The sequence below is a fragment of the Neoarius graeffei genome, chromosome 17 (genome assembly GCF_027579695.1).
Source record: "Neoarius graeffei isolate fNeoGra1 chromosome 17, fNeoGra1.pri, whole genome shotgun sequence".
Lineage (NCBI taxonomy): Eukaryota > Metazoa > Chordata > Actinopteri > Siluriformes > Ariidae > Neoarius > Neoarius graeffei.
The window spans coordinates 43749015-43765227 of record NC_083585.1 but is presented as its reverse complement, the minus strand read 5'-3'; the positions used below and the strand labels follow the sequence as shown (position 1 = coordinate 43765227).

The 16213-nt window shown below is 43.1% G+C and overlaps 1 protein-coding gene across 2 annotated transcripts in view; it reads left to right on the top strand.

Annotated features, from left to right (window-relative positions):
- Nucleotides 1–16213, top strand: part of dhx16 (DEAH (Asp-Glu-Ala-His) box polypeptide 16) — a 98853-nt gene that overhangs the window by 69112 nt on the left and 13528 nt on the right. For both annotated transcript variants that reach the window (XM_060944275.1, XM_060944274.1), the window contains exons 17-19: nucleotides 2012–2079; nucleotides 2187–2349; nucleotides 3408–3569. In XM_060944275.1, coding sequence (XP_060800258.1) covers nucleotides 2012–2079; nucleotides 2187–2349; nucleotides 3408–3569 — 393 coding nt within the window. The remainder of the gene's footprint in view (nucleotides 1–2011; nucleotides 2080–2186; nucleotides 2350–3407; nucleotides 3570–16213) is intronic.

Here is a 16213-nt window from a genome sequence, read left to right as displayed (position 1 = left end):
TTTTTCGGGGGAGGCCCCCCGGAACCCCCCCAATGGGGGGAATCCCCACATGTAAACAATGTCTGCCTTTGTGCCCCACCTACAATTTTCTTCACCAGTCACCACTGTTGAAAATGACTGGCCTGTGGTCTTGGTACTGCAGTAAATGTATCATTATCATGTTGGTGTGGGGCATTGGTTAAGTTGGAGTGTGACATCAATGTGGCTGTGTGTGTGTGTGTGTGTGTCCGCGCGCGCAGAAGGAAGGGTAATATTTGTGTGCCCATGTGCCAATGTGGCTCTTTGCCGTAACACAGTAAGAATTGTGGCTCTTGGGCTCCGACTGGTTGGCCACCCCTGCACTAGGCCAACTCACGGTAATGTGCCACTGTGAAGTAAAAGTAATGTGCATAAAAGGAGGTGTTTATTTATTTTTTTTAAAGATATTTTTTTGGGCTTTTTGCACCTTTATTGGATAGGACAGTGCAGAGACAGGAAATGAGCGGGAATCGGGAAACGACCCCGGGCCGGAACCGAACCCGGGTCGCCCGCATTCACGGCATGGCGCCCTAACCACCCGAGCCACGACGCCCCAGGAGGTGTTTATGACGTGACTCATCCAAGGGCGCTGAAGGGGTTTAATACCCAGTAATAAAAATAAATGTACATATTTACATATGGGCGGCACGGTGGTGTAGTGGTTAGCGCTGTCGCCTCACAGCAAGAAGGTCCGGGTTCGAGCCCCGTGGCCAGCGAGGGCCTTTCTGTGCGGAGTTTGCATGTTCTCCCCGTGTCCGCGTGGGTTTCCTCCGGGTGCTCCGGTTTCCCCCACAGTCCAAAGACATGCAGGTTAGGTTAACTGGTGACTCTAAATTGAGCGTAGGTGTGAATGTGAGTGTGAATGGTTGTCTGTGTCTATTGCCGCTTTTCCACTACCAACGCGGCTGAGTTGGGCTGAGCCGTGCCGTGCTGAGTTGGGCTGAGTCGAGCTGAGCGGGGCTGTTGGAGTTGCATTTCGACTACAACCGCGCTGAACTGTGCTGGCTGGAAGTGGGTGGACACATTGGGTGGAGTTAGCGAAAGTGGGTGGACGTCAGGTGATGTCGTTAAGCGGCTCAAACAGTGACATCAGTGATCTTTTAAGCGGTAGTCTTACGACCCGGATAGTAAACAATAAACATGGAGGACATGGTGTCGTTAGTGTTGCTGGTCTTGGTGCTGTGGCTGGTTGTCACCGACAACGCCAACAGATACTGGCAAGAGCGTATAGATGAGGCGAGGCGCATAAGGCTTCATAATTCTCGTAATTCGTAATTCTTCTTCTTCCGGGTTTACGGTGTTTACAGATCCCAGCGTGCTCGCGGGGCGTGTGTGGGCATGTGAGGACACTCCTCCTCACCAGTCAGTGCGCAGAGGAGTGTCTGCTCACGCCCCTAGCCCCACTCGGCTCGGTTTGGCTTGCTTCAGCCCCACTCCAAAACCGTGCGAGTTTTGGGGGCTAAGCAGGGCTGAAGCGAGCTGAGTCGTGCTGTTCTTAGATAGTCGAAACGCGAGCCGTGTCGGGCTGAAGTGAGCTGAAGCGAGATGAAGTGAGCTGAAAAAGGGTAGTGGAAAAGGGCCATATGTGTCGGCCCTGTGATGACCTGGCGACTTGTCCAGGGTGTACCCCGCCTTTCGCCCGTAGTCAGCTGGGATAGGCTCCAGCTTGCCTGCGACCCTGTAGAACAGGATAAAGCGGCTACAGATAATGAGATGAATGAGATATTTACATATACAAGTTTAAAAATACCTATAGGGCTTGGGTTCTTATAAAACTTTGAGCCATTAACATAATCTGGACTGCAGAACTTTGTAGGCAGCTTGTTTATAATGAATTAAACTGAGAAAATGTGTTCCAGTGTTCGACATCACACAGCCAATAACTGGTGTTTACAGCAGTAACTTTTTTTAAGACTCTTTCAATAGATGCAGTGTACAGACTGGTACATGTGACGCATGTGTGGACTAACTTGGCTCTGTTGCTCTGTGTTAGCTGGGGAGGAGGATGGCTGAGCTGCCTGTGGACCCCATGCTGAGTAAAATGATCTTGGCTTCTGAACAGTAAGCCCTCTACGCTAACATTTCCAGTCACAGCTATTACAAAACTTCCCTTTTTGCGATTACCCTTAATTGTCATTTCATATAACCGTTTCTTTGTGTCCCTGCAGGTATAAGTGCTCAGAGGAGGTGTTAACTATCGCCGCCATGCTGTCAGTCAACAACGCTATCTTCTACAGGCCAAAAGACAAAGTCGTGCATGCGGACAATGCCCGAATGAACTTTGTGGTGCCAGGAGGAGACCATCTGATGCTCCTCAATGTTTACTCTCAGGTATCATGACTGTGGAAAGTTTTTCCTTCCTCATACCTGCCATAGCCATGACTGGATACCGGTATGTCCTTTATGAAACTGGTTTAACTTGCTGTATCAGGAACTACGGAGTCCTTGTTTTCTGCCATGTCATAAAGCAGAGTGAAGAAACTTCAAGCAGCAAACATTTTCACTGTTTTCGTATAATAAATCTTATTTTCTCTTTGACAAAGTTTACTTTACATGCATCGTCTTTGACCTTCATGTTTCCGCAAAGCATTTGAATTATAGCTATTATAATATTCTACAATTAACTACGTAGCTGCAGAATAGTTGATGTAATTAACTACTCTGCTGTATTTTTCCATTCATCGTCTCTCTTGTACCTTGACGAGATGCAGTACTAATTTCTGACAGGCTGGCTTGATATTGGACACGGACTGTAAATTGAGTCAAAATGTTCGAAATTGTCATTTTGACGATTAGGTTAGATTAGATTAGACCTCTGTTTGCACTTCAATATCGCAAACAAACTAATAAATAATAATTACACAAAGTAATTATTTATAGACAACTAGCATATTAACACCCTTTAAGATATGACGGTAGTAAAGGTTGTATAATGGTAATCTGTTGATTTGTGTGTGGACGAGTAAGAAGTATAACACTCGTTGTAGATATGGTGTAGGCAAGGTCACTTTGCATTCTGGTGTGTGTTGCTTCCACTTGTTCGGATTTTCTTCCCCCAATATAATGACATTTTGATTGTTATTCCTCACACATAAGCCAATCGAAGCTCTGACTGTCTTCCCGCAGCCTGTCACATTGTTTTTGACCTACTTGCATACAGAAATTCACCCAAATGTGCAGACTCGGAGTAATTTTCCAAGTAATTTAACAAAACCACAATGAATTTATTGACTTGTCATTGAATGTAGTTTTAAGATTAGGATGCTAGTGGCTCTTGATAGTATCACGTAAAACTAAAATGCTGCGTTACAGAAACAAAATAGATTGAGGTCGATTTTGAAATCATTTCTCTCTCTCTCTCTCTCTCACTCTCTCTCTTTCTGTTGCAGTGGGTGGAGAGTGGTTATTCCACACAGTGGTGTTTTGAAAACTTTATCCAGTTTCGCTCGATGAGGCGGGCGCGTGACGTGAGGGAGCAGCTGGAGGGACTGATGGACAGAATCGAGGTGGAGTTATGCAGCGCTAACGGTGACAACATCTGCATCCGCAAGGTAGCCGCCCTCCTCGTCCCTTTCTCCTTTATCCCACCTCTTGTAACATAGCGGATGATGCATACTGACAAAACTTCCAGCAGCAAAGTTATTTTCATATCTGGCATCCAAATAGTATTTTCTCCAAGACAGAATATCCTTTCCATGCATCATATCTGACAACTGTGTTTCCATAAAGCATTCTGATTATGGCTGTGATATTCTAGTATTCCACATGTATAACCATGTCGCTAGAGTGTTGTAAAAACCACTCTGCTGTATTTTTCCGTTTACCATCTCTTGTTCCTTGACGACATACAGTACTAATTTCTAACAGTATGGCTTGATGTGCATTATTTTCTTTTATTATATGGTACAAGATACTTCCGGGGGGCGGCATGGTGGTGTAGTGGTTAGCGCTGTCGCCTCACAGCAAGAAGGTCCTGGGTTCGAGCCCCGTGGCCGGCGAGGGCCTTTCTGTGCGGAGTTTGCATGTTCTCCCCGTGTCCGCGTGGGTTTCCTCCGGGTGCTCCGGTTTCCCCCACAGTCCAAAGACATGCAGGTTAGGTTAACTGGTGACTCTAAATTGACCGTAGGTGTGAATGTGAGTGTGAATGGTTGTCTGTGTCTATGTGTCAGCCCTGTGATGACCTGGCGACTTGTCCAGGGTGTACCCCGCCTTTTTCCCGTAGTCAGCTGGGATAGGCTCCAGCTTGCCTGCGACCCTGTAGAAGGATAAAGCGGCTAGAAATAATGAAATGAGATGAGAAGAGATGAGAAGAGAAGAGAAGAGAAGATACTTCCAGTAAAATCATGCGCTCTGATTGGTTCCTTGCTGGGCAGAATTTTCCTGTAATGCTATGGGCGATCACGGACTTTCCGTCCAAGGCGCCGGCTTTTAATGTTGCAAAAAACAAAACGACAAAAAAATTGATTGGAAATAGAACCGGAATAAAAAACGTCCGAAACACAAAAGACAAGCAAGAGTCATCGAACAAATGAGCAACGAAGAGCATTCAGAAACCTCTAACCGCTAACAGAAATTCAGTTTTGAAACCGCTAGCTGTTTCTGCATGCGTAACTCAACTACATTACAAATATGATGTGACTAAAAGCAGTGTCATGTCTCATTGTAATGACCGTCTGTTTTCATCTTAGAAATGAAAAAAAGCCATATAATAAACTACTTATTATCCTCGCTTGCTCGATCTTTACGGGAAAATATCAGACCAAGGTCTTGACAGTATGGTGAGGTCCGTACAAAAAGACCTTGGTCTGATATTTTTCCGTAAAGACCCTGCACTCAGTTAATAAGTAGTTATTGTTTTTCACGGTCCAGTTTCCATCAAATCCCGCCCTCTGACCGTGCCCTACGATATGGACCCTGGTTATGGACCTCTGGCGACTCGCTAATTCACAGCAACAGCAAACATAGTAGCAATTTTTGTCAACATTTATCTTTTTTTTATAAGATTTATTTATAAGATTTTTATAAAGATTTTTTTGGGGCTTTTTTCACCTTTATTGGATAGGACAGTGTAGAGACAGGAAATGAGTGGGAGAGAGAGAGACGGGGAGGGATCGGGAAATGACCTCGGGTCGGAATCGAACCTGGGTCCCCGGATTTATGGTATGGCGCCTTATCCACCTGAGCCACGACATTTCAAGAGAAGTGAAAAGAAAACATTTCAGGAGAAAGCTAAAAACCTGTAACTTGCTAACGCCGAGCAAAAACATGGCTGAATCCTGAATGGCTCAATTTTGTATAAATAGGGGACTACATACAGGGATCCCAGACGTCCGCTATTTAGCGGAATTCCGCTATTTTTCTAGCCAAAGTGGTGATGGTTTTTGTTTTTTGTTTTTTTTTAAATCTCTTGTATATCCGTTAAAAATGTTTAAGTAAAATGACCAGCAGAATGCGTTCTGATTTGGTTTGCTTGTTTAGCGATGTTTTTGTCAGCTTCGTTTGTTCTCGTTGACATTCGGGAACACTCGGAAGTTAAATTGATGTAAATACCGCGAGACTGTACGCGATAGAACGAGAAAACAATATGGCTGCGCCCATTTGCTAGAAAATGTGTTTTAACTCCGTTCGTGCTTTTGTTTCTAATGCGTTGAACTTAATTCAGTATGTCGTGGAAAAAAGATATCGTCCATAAAAGAGATAGCGGAACAGTGTCCGGGTTAGAAGTAGTATATTCTTCAAAGCTACATTTTCATCTAATTTTTATAAAAAAAATTTTGCCACTTATGTCATTGATTACAAAATATGGCATCAAATAGATACACATTATTGTTAAATTCTATTGCTTTTCTATGTTAAATCTATGTAAAAAATGTGTTCTATAGCATCTTTAAATGTTAAAATCTCAACAGCTTCAGGGGGCTTGCAGCGCCCTTGACCCCTGCTGATAGTTTCTTACATTCCTCTATTTTTTTCAATTACTGCTGGGATCCCTGTACATAGGCGGCAAAATGTAGTTTTTTTCCTGCCATGGAAGTGCACTTGTATACCAAGGAGCAAGCAATTTGCATTACAGCCGTGAATAAGGATTCAAAATGGCGGCTCGGCTCGGTTTTCCCTTTCGGATGCTCTCGTTTTCGGTTAGAATTTGGTAAAGAAAAAAATAAATATATTATTTACCAGCTTAAGGTCGGTCCGTATGGTGAAATACCGTGACCTCGGCCTTGAATACTGACCTCAGCCCAGAGGGCCTCGCTCAGTACTTTCAAGACCTCAGTCACAGCATTTCACGATACGGACCTCCCAGCTGGTAAATAACATATATATATATATATTGCATGGCTTTGTTGAATACTCTATTCTAATTGGTCGAATACAGCATCGTGCAGATTGTTATTTCTGTATAATGGACTGTTCCTATGCACCACGTAATTAACGAAATAATTTTTAAAGTAATATTTTTTATCAAATTATTGCTTTTTTTTTTTTTTTAAGTATGTAGCCATGTAATAAGCAGTATAATGTACAGGTCATTATGAGTACAGATTTGCTAATGGAACCACAAAGTGGGACACTAAGATTGAATTTTGAACTTTCATGTAGGAAGACGATGCTGTTAGTTGGCCAAGAGCATCCCTCCACAAGATATACAGGTTCGGTATCCTAATAATGCACGCAAATAGAGAGGCTGCTTTGAGTCATTTTCAACGTCATGACTGTGACAATGCGATGCAGGACTGAACCACATCGTATCACTCAGAAAGCTCACACAGCACACTTTTTTTTCACAGTTGTAGGAATGAGAAATGGCAATGAAATGGGTGTAGTGCTTTGTAAGAGTGATGAATCTCAGGGGGGTTTTTTGCGCATGGTCCAGGTGGTGCGGTGTGATGCGATTTTAAAGGTGTGTGCATCAAATGCAGCCATTAATCAAACACTTTCATCGTTAATTTCAACATTGACAAACAAGGATTTTGCATAAATTGAGTTTCAAGTAGAAGAATAATTATTGGTTGAGATAAATAAATTTAAAAAAAAACTAATTCTTTATGTAGGTGTAGTGGTAACTTATCTATTTGCACTAATGCCAGCAAAGACCTTCACCAAACAGTGTGCATTTCGCTTGACCGGTACAAGTGAAGGAAGGATGGATGGGTGGATTTTAATAATCCCGAGAGAAATTGAGGATGTAAGTATGATCTGGAAATGATGTAAGCATGGTCTGCATTGAAGCGTGATTTTGAGAATATTGAAATTGTAGCCTCAAATCCCACCACGTCTCATGGTTATTAGTTTTGTATATTTTTGTTTTTAAGTCAGGTTATTGCTTTCAGCTCTGGACAACAAATCATGAGTTGGGTTAAATATCGCCTTTAATATTTTATCACACATTTAAATCTCATTCATCTCATCTCATTATCTCTAGCCGCTTTATCCTGTTCTACAGGGTCGCAGGCAAGCTGGAGCCTATCCCAGCTGACTACGGGCGAGAGGCGGGGTACACCCTGGACAAGTCGCCAGGTCATCACAGGGCTGACACATAGACAACCATTCACACTCACATTCACACCTACGCTCAATTTAGAGTCACCAGTTAACCTAACCTGCATGTCTTTGGACTGTGGGGGAAACCGGAGCACCCGGAGGAAACCCACGCGGACACGGGGAGAACATGCAAACTCCACACAGAAAGGCCCTTGCCGGCCACGGGGCTCGAACCCGGACCCTCTTGCTGTGAGGCGACAGCGCTAATGACTACACCACCGTGCCGCCCCACACATTTAAATTATATTTATAATAGTTCAAAATGATGAATACTTTATTGACTTAAGAAACAAAGCAAAAACAATTTAAATGAACTCAATGATGAATCCCCTCGAGTGCCGAGTTTTACATTGTAGTTGAAGGGATATCAAATGAAACACACAATTCGCTGCCCTTTCACATCCTAATATTACCATTTAAAGCACTTGCAATGAAAAAATAAAAGTTATGGTTATTGGAAAGAAGTTATGCAAAAACCAATTAGCAGTAGTAGTTTGTTATTGGATTAATGGAGAGTATTTTGATAGCTTGTCAAATTTGGGTTTCCGTGGTTGTCCCGTTTTGACAACCGTTATTGTTCCATTAGCGAATCCTTACTCTTATTGCAAAACAAACCCCTTCAGTGTGATTCAAGACCCCTCCAGTTCACATCAGGGTCACCCTGTCATTATTATCCCCTGCCACGAAGTGCACAGGGTATATAGGAATAGGAATCCATCCAAACTGGCAAGTGGCCTAGTGGTTAGCATGTCCGCCTCTCGATCAGGAGATCGCGAGTTCTACTCACGGTCGGGTCATACCAAAGACCATCATAAAAATGGTGCCTGCTGCCGTCTGGCAAGGCACACTGCAATACAGATGCGAGTGGGGAGTCAAACTCTCGCGGTTACCAGAGGACTAGCCCCCCCCACTGTAACCCTAGCTGTGTAATAGGCAAGAGGCCGAAGGCTATGGAAACGGAGATGGGCGCCGCCCTATGCGCCACATGGCGTTGGAAGGACTTTGATTCCATCCATCCGTCCATTTCAATCTGGACAAGTTTTCTCAGAAACTACATAAGCTGCATCAATGAAACTTTGCGTGCTCATATTATTGTTCATGATCCAAGTTGAGTTCAAAAATTAATTTACAAGAAATTATTTTCAGAGTTATGGCCCTTGATTTTTGTTATTGGACTTTGTACAAGTGGACTCACTCTGGACAAGTTTTCTCCTAAGCTACATGAATGAAACTTTGCGTGCTCATACTACTGAAAAAAGCTGGGTAGCATTTTATGAAGGTGTCATAGCACTTACGACATCATACCGGTAAGTCAATATTAAAGCAGTGGGCTTATAAGGTCGTAAGTGTTAAGAGGTCTGCATAAGATGCTCGTGGCGGGGGATAGTGATGACCATGTCTTCTCATTTATTTTGCAGTAAAGACCGACTTGCTGTACATTATCCCTTACATATTGGACACCTAATATAATATAATTGAAAATTTGATCACTAACGTCATTCCTGATGCCATGATAGTGAATATACAGTGCTCAGCGTAAATGAGTGCACCCCCTTTGAAAAGTAACATTTAAAGGACCCATGGCATGGTGGTTTGTTGATGCTTTAAACGGGCTCGTGGAGGTTTCCGGATGTTATATCCGCAGTCTTTCTCGAAATGAACCCTCGGCACGTAGATATAGCCTCCTGGAAGAAAGCCCCATTTCAGCGCTTTTCCCAGTGCGTCGTTTTGCTAATGAGAAGCAGGAGGCGGGGAAGGGTAGAGGGTGGGGGCGGGCCATGGGGGGAGGGGGAGGGGCTTGACCAAGCTGCGGCCATGCTAGCTGTGTGTGAACAGTAGCAATGGCAGGTCAAGCAACAGTCCAAGCTTTCGCTTTTGACCCGGAGTCCGACCCCGAAGCAGAAGCGCAAGCAGTTGAACAAACTGTAAATCACCGACTTCAGCAGGACGTATCAGAATGGTGAGTGTGAAATGTTATGTCTGGAAACGGGAATTATTGGGTTGGTTATGTTTCCCGTTATAAAGTTCACGATCAAACCGAGTCTGTGTTTACACAAAGGTAGTGATTTAGGCTATATCCCGGTTTGCTTGACAAAATGTTCACATGCTGATATAAATAGCCACCATACTTCATCATATCCCTATCGTGGTGGATACAAAATGTATCTACACGAAGTCATTTGTAAAACTCAACTATTTTTGCACAGCTTCCCAGCGCACCTTGTATTGCACTAGGGACTAGTCTGTTAGCAAAATAGGCATGCTCATGGCTGCACTGGAGAATAGCCAGCTTTTCTTTGTACATGTAGTTATATGGCATTCTAAGATACTTTGATTGCATTCTGGCCAGTAGGGCCTATGTAGCAGTGTAACTAAACTCAGTTTAACAGAGCATGCTGTATGCTCTTTAGTTTTGTAGCGCAGATTACCTGGCTAACTGCAGGAAACAGTTAGCTGCACAGCTAATGTAGCCATTGCTAGGCTAACGCACCGATTTTAAAACACGGCAAAACGACTTAACAGTTATACACTTACTTGTTCGGTGTTTGTGGCTGATGCGGCAGGGATGCTTGGTACGGACCCAGGCTTCAGTGACAGTTGATGTGCAAAACCTGCCCTGTACTGTCCCAAGTTGTGGAAACATTCCTCAGGAAAATGCTTCCGACAAACATACACCGTCTTAGGTAGACTCGACGGCGTATTATTGAAGTAAATGAAATTAAGCCACTGCGTCTTCAGGGGCTCTCCCGTCGGCAGTAAAAACAGACTCCTTTCTGTGTTGTCACATCCATGTACAGCGCAATTTCCATGTTTCGCTCGCTTAGGTGATGCCATGTTGTTGTGTCCTCCCTCTATGGTCTCCTCACTACAACTGGGCAGGCAATCCATACAGTGGGTGGGAATCCAGAGGGGGGGCGTGGGGATCATCTCCCTTGCTGACTTAGTAAAGGGAAGAGTTTATCAACGCGCCGTTTTGACGCGCCATTCTCAAATGTTGGGCATAGTTTGGTTTACACATTATGAAATTTCTAGCCACTGGGGTGACTTAAGAAGGTCAGAGGAACTCATTTTAACGTTAAAAAACCTCAGAAAGTGAAAATTTCATGCCATGGGACCTTTAAACAATATCTCAATGAACACAAACAGTTTCCAAAATGTTGACAAGGCAAAGTTTAATATAACATCTGTTTAACTTGTAACGTGAAAGTAAGGTTAATAATATAAACTTAGATTACACATTTTTCAGTTTTACTCAAATTAGGGTGGTGCAAAAATGAGTACACCCCACAACAAAAACTACTACATGTAGTACTTTGTATGGCCTCCATGATTTTTAATGACAGCACCAAGTCTTCTAGGCATGGAATGAACAAGTTGGCGACATTTTGCAACATCAATCTTTTTCCATTCTTCAACAATGACCTCTTTTAGTGACTGGATGCTGGATGGAGAGTGATGCTCAACTTGTCTCTTCAGAATTCCCCATAGGTGTTCGATTGGGTTCAGATCAGGAGACATACTCTACCACTGAATCACTTTCACCCTGTTCTTCTTCAGAAATCCAACAGTGGCCTTAGATGTGTGTTTAGTCATGTTGGAAAAGTGCACGACGACCAAGGGCACGGAGTGATGGTAGCATCTTCTCTTTCAGTATAGAGCAATACGTCTGTGAATTCATGATGTCATCAATGAAATGCAGCTCCCCGACACCAGCAGCACTCATGCAGCCCCACATAAGGACACTGCCACCACCATGTTTCACTGTAGGCACCAGGCATTTTTCTTTGTATTCCTCACCTTTGCGACGCCATACGGTTTTGAAGCCATCAGTTCCAAAAACATTTATCTTTGTCTCATCACTCCAGAGTATAGAGTCCCAGTAGTCTTCATCTTTGTCAGCATGGGCCCTGGCAAACTCTAGGCGGGCTTTTTTGTGCCTGGGCTTTAGGAGAGGCTTCTTTCATGGACAGCATCCATGCATGCCATTCCTCTACAGCATACGCCGTATTGTGTCATGGGAAATAGTCACCCCAGTTTGGCTTTCTACTTCTTTAGATAACTGCAGTCAGGCATGCGATTTTTCCGTCTTTAGTCGGAATTCCGTCTTTTTCAACTACATAAAAACAAAAAAAAAATTTCCGTTTTTAGCTTTTTTGCCGATCGTATATTCGTGTTAAAATCCCCACTCGTTCATTTTCCGATCCGTCTTTTGTATTCGAGAAGGAAACAGTTACGCCTCCGTTGATTGGTTGAATGTCTGTTCCTTCTGACCAATCAGAGCTGCTGTTGTATACGAGGTCGCTTTTAGCGCCATTTGCAATTGTTGCAATATGTCTGTGCTTGAATGGAAAGATGCCTCTCGCGTCAAAGAAATTGATAAACATATCAAGAATAAGTTCTGATGGGACTGGTTGGAAAGAGAAATCGTTGATACTGTTGGAAAGAAGGAAGTTACCACTCTTTTTTGCGATTTCATTCGTAAAATTGACCGCCCCGGTAAAGCATTGTGCACATGGTATCAGGATACTATTGACTATGGAACACGAGGTTTCAAGGCATTGGAAGCTCACGCGAAGCGGCAAAAACACGTGAACAAGCTCGAAGAAAGGAAAACGAACTTTTCGATAGCAGGTGCATTTGGATGTCAACCGAAGGTGAACAAACCGTATGGACTTCATCCCTTGTTTACCTCGACAGCCGCCGGTAGTATTGAGAAGAAAGACCCACTGAAACAACCCATCCCAGTTGCAGACAAGGTAGTTAATAACGAGGTGAGAGTTTACTTTATTAATTCATTTGTAAAAAAAAAAAAAATGATTGTATATTTTGGATGGAGGAAGATGCAAGCTGCCCGGAAATTTGCTAGGAAAGCGCATATAAGAGCAATCCGAGCAAAATGTCTCCATTGAAAAGAAATGTAATGAGTAGTTGTAAATAGTGAACTGTGTATATAGTTTGGACAATAACTCATCAGGTCATTGATCATTAGTCCTGTGAAATGAAGACAATTCATGAGCTGTAAATAGACTGTAGTGTATGAAATTGTGAGCAGATCCAGCAGGTCCTTTGGATAATCAGGTATGTTTACTGCAAAAAAATTTGTTAAAAAGACTGAAGCATTTGCTTCAAATGATTGTTTGTGATCATTTTTCCATGGTAATTTGCTTAAAAAACAGGAGCTTCGGGGGGGCTTCGCCCCGCTTGTCCCCCCACCAGGGCTCCGCCCTGGACCTGGCTGGGGGCCTGCGGCCCCCAGACCCCCGGCTATTTTTCAGTCTTTTTCACTTTGGTCAAATCACATGCCTGTGCAGTGAACTTGCATGCCAATTTTCTTCAACCCTTCTCATCAGAAGACGCTCCTGTCGAGGTGTTAATGTCTGTGGATGACCTGGACGTCTCTGTGAGATGGTTACAATTCCATCTTTCTTAAATGTTTGTACCACTTTTGCTACAGTATTCTGACTGATAAGTAAAGCTTTGCTGATCATCTTGTAGCCTTCACCTTTGTGGTGGAAAGAAATTATTTTCTTTGGGCAATTCTGAAGAGACAAGTTGAGCATCACTCTCCATCCAGCATCCAGTCACTAAAAGAGCTCATTGTTGAAGAATGGAAAAAGATTGATGTTGCAAAATGTCGCCAACTTGTTCATTCCATGCCTAGAAGACTTGGTGCTGTCATTAAAAATCATGGAGGCCATACAAAGTACTAGATGTAGTAGTTTTTGTTGTGGGGTGTACTCATTTTTGCACCACCCTAATTTGAGTAAAACTGAAAAAACGTGTAATCCAAGTTATATTATTAACCTTACTTTCCCGTTATAAGTTAAACAGATGTTCTATTAAACTTTGTCTTGTCAACATTTTGGAAATTGTTTGTGTTCATTGAGATATTGTTTAAAATGTTACTTTTCAAAGGGGGTGTACTCATTTACGCTCAGCACTGTAAATCATAGGATAGACTAATAAATAATAATAATGTTGCATTTATATAGCGCCTTTCTCAAACTCAAGGTCGCTTTACATGGGTCAGAGAAAACGCCGAAAAAAAAAAGGGAGTTGCTAAAGAGTGGCGAGTTCATGCACTGGTGGAGAAATGTTCATGAAACAGAGAGGTTTTGAGATGAGATTTGAAGAAAGGAAGAGAAGAGCAGTCACGGAGGGGTTGAGGAAGGGAATTCCAGAGCTTGGGGCTCATGGTGCTGAAGGACCTGCCACCCAGGGTAGAGAGTCTAGTGCGAGGAACAGCAAGGAGATCATGGCTAGAGGATCTGAGAGAGCGGGATGGAGTATAAAGGGGTCAGGGGTCACTAAACCCATTTGCATTTTGATATTGTAAACATCCTTACAACTCCCCACATACCCCCTTGTTCTTTAATCCTACCTTCTGTAAAACAGAGCATTATACCAGCATATTTCTAGACTCTGTAGATGCCAAGACATGAGATTAAATCTGTCTCAAGCAAAATATTCTAAATCTCCATATCATACCTTCACTCCCTGACTCCATAACAGTTGTTTTTTTCCTCTGGACTTTTCCATTGCGTTCTTATTTCATGTTCACACACACACACGGATACACAGGAGTACGTACACACCCACGGGTGCAGTGTTTTATTTGTGCATTGCTCCTGTTATACTGCCTTGCCATTACGTACGTTCTCATGTTCACATATTAAAAGACAGGCATTTCTATTTAATAGCGCACAGAATGGACTTGTTACTGTTTGTTTGTACAAAATCAGCTCAAGGAAGAGGCTTTCGTTTTATTACTGCAAATTTGACCACTGTTTTTTTAAACTTTTATATTTTTAAAGCAGATACCCAGAGCCTTTATTTTTAAATACATTTCTGAGTGGATAGTATCTCCATCCTTGACTCTTGTATGCTGCATAAATGGGAATATTTATTTATTTATTGAGCGTTAAAACTGACCGCAAAGTTGGCATTCGAGCTGCCCCGCTGAGCCAGCCAGCCCTGAGTGCGTGACGTCACAGCGGTAACCGGTTTTAAGGCCGAGGCCTTTTACAGCTATAGACCAAAGTCAGATAAATAAAAATTTATGGTGAAAGTAAGAAATACCGTTACCGACTTGCTCAACTAAGACTGATTTGACTTCATTGATTGTGGGTTGACTCTCATTAAAACAGGATAGGTGTTATAACTTATGCAACATACATGTACAGTACATGCATGCATTTTCACTGGTAAAATGTAAAAGGCTAATTAAATAATCAGATGAACTGAGACAATCACATTCTGAAGCAAATTAAATAATCTTATACCGCTAACTTAAACACACAATACAAGTTACATGTGTTAATCTAAATGCAGGTAAACAATGTGTTGTTTTTGTTGTTTTGTATCCAAATGAGAGTCGGAGCTTACCCGTCTGCGTTCTCGCTTCTTGAAGGCCGATCTTGTGGCCGATTGTTCTGAAACAGTCTGACTTTCAGTTGTTCGTTCAGTTCTCCGTTCATTCACTTCTTCCACGTAAGGGTGAGATGGCAGCAATATCCAGTTTAGAAATCAGACGGCTGGTCCACTCATTCTCCATTTTGTCCATAAGGAGTACTCCGCCATTACTGCTCGGCTCAGGCAATTACTAAAACCTGGGACAGAACGGAACGTCACCGGTTTTAGCGACAACCACAGGGAGGTCACTGCCCGAGTGATATGTCACGTCCTGTTCTGTCCCCAGTTTTAGCAACAACCCTCGGCTCACTCCATGAAGACTGGTGAAACTGAACTTTCCTTTTTAAAAAAATAAATAAAATACTTTCGTTTTCTTTTTTCTTTAACTGTTGGTACTGCATCCTCTTTCAATACGGGCTTATACCCAACGCTCCTCAACAGATCAGAGGTCTCGTGCGAGTCTTCAGTAAAATGTGCAGAGCAGAGGAGAGGCCACTTCGTAGGCGCCCAGTGTGCCCATGAACTTCTCGCAAAACACGTCCAAATCTTTGCAGTTTGAACATTCTTGGGCCACGAATGCAACGTAAATCCACCTTCTGTCGTGTTGCTGGCGGGTGCAGCAACACATCTACGTGGCACGGCGATAAATTAGCTCAAAATGGAGGATCGGAGTTGCAGTCAGCTCTGTGTTTTAGTATAGCGGAAATGGCAATGAGACTGATAGACTTCCTGCTGTGACGTTACGGACGTCAAGGTCATTCACTCAGACTGCTACCTATATAAGTCACTTTAATCATAAAAATCACTATATTAGATTTATTGTTAACGCTTAAAACTATTCCTGGGTCATTCTTGAGGTCTCAAGGCATTTACAGTATAAACGAAAGTGAGGCCATGGTTCTGCCAGGGCTCTACAGTGCGCACGTTTCACTCACATTTGCGAGCGAATTTTTCAGCATGCGAACGACGAAAAAAAAACGCGCATTCGTGCGAGGGCTTCTTGCGGCCGACAATTTAGGAAAGCACTGAGCACAGACGCGACGAGTTTAACATTCTAAAATGTATCAAACGTTAAACTGCAAAGTATGTAAATCCAGCACTGGATAGCCTACCTAATATAGTGTAACGAGTAACGGCCTGTATTGTTGCAAGTGTGTGTGTTCTGCCTGCGCCTTGCTCCCTGTCTGTAGTTGCGTGCATTGCCCCTGTCTTGCACCTGCGGTGGTTCCCATGGCAGCCG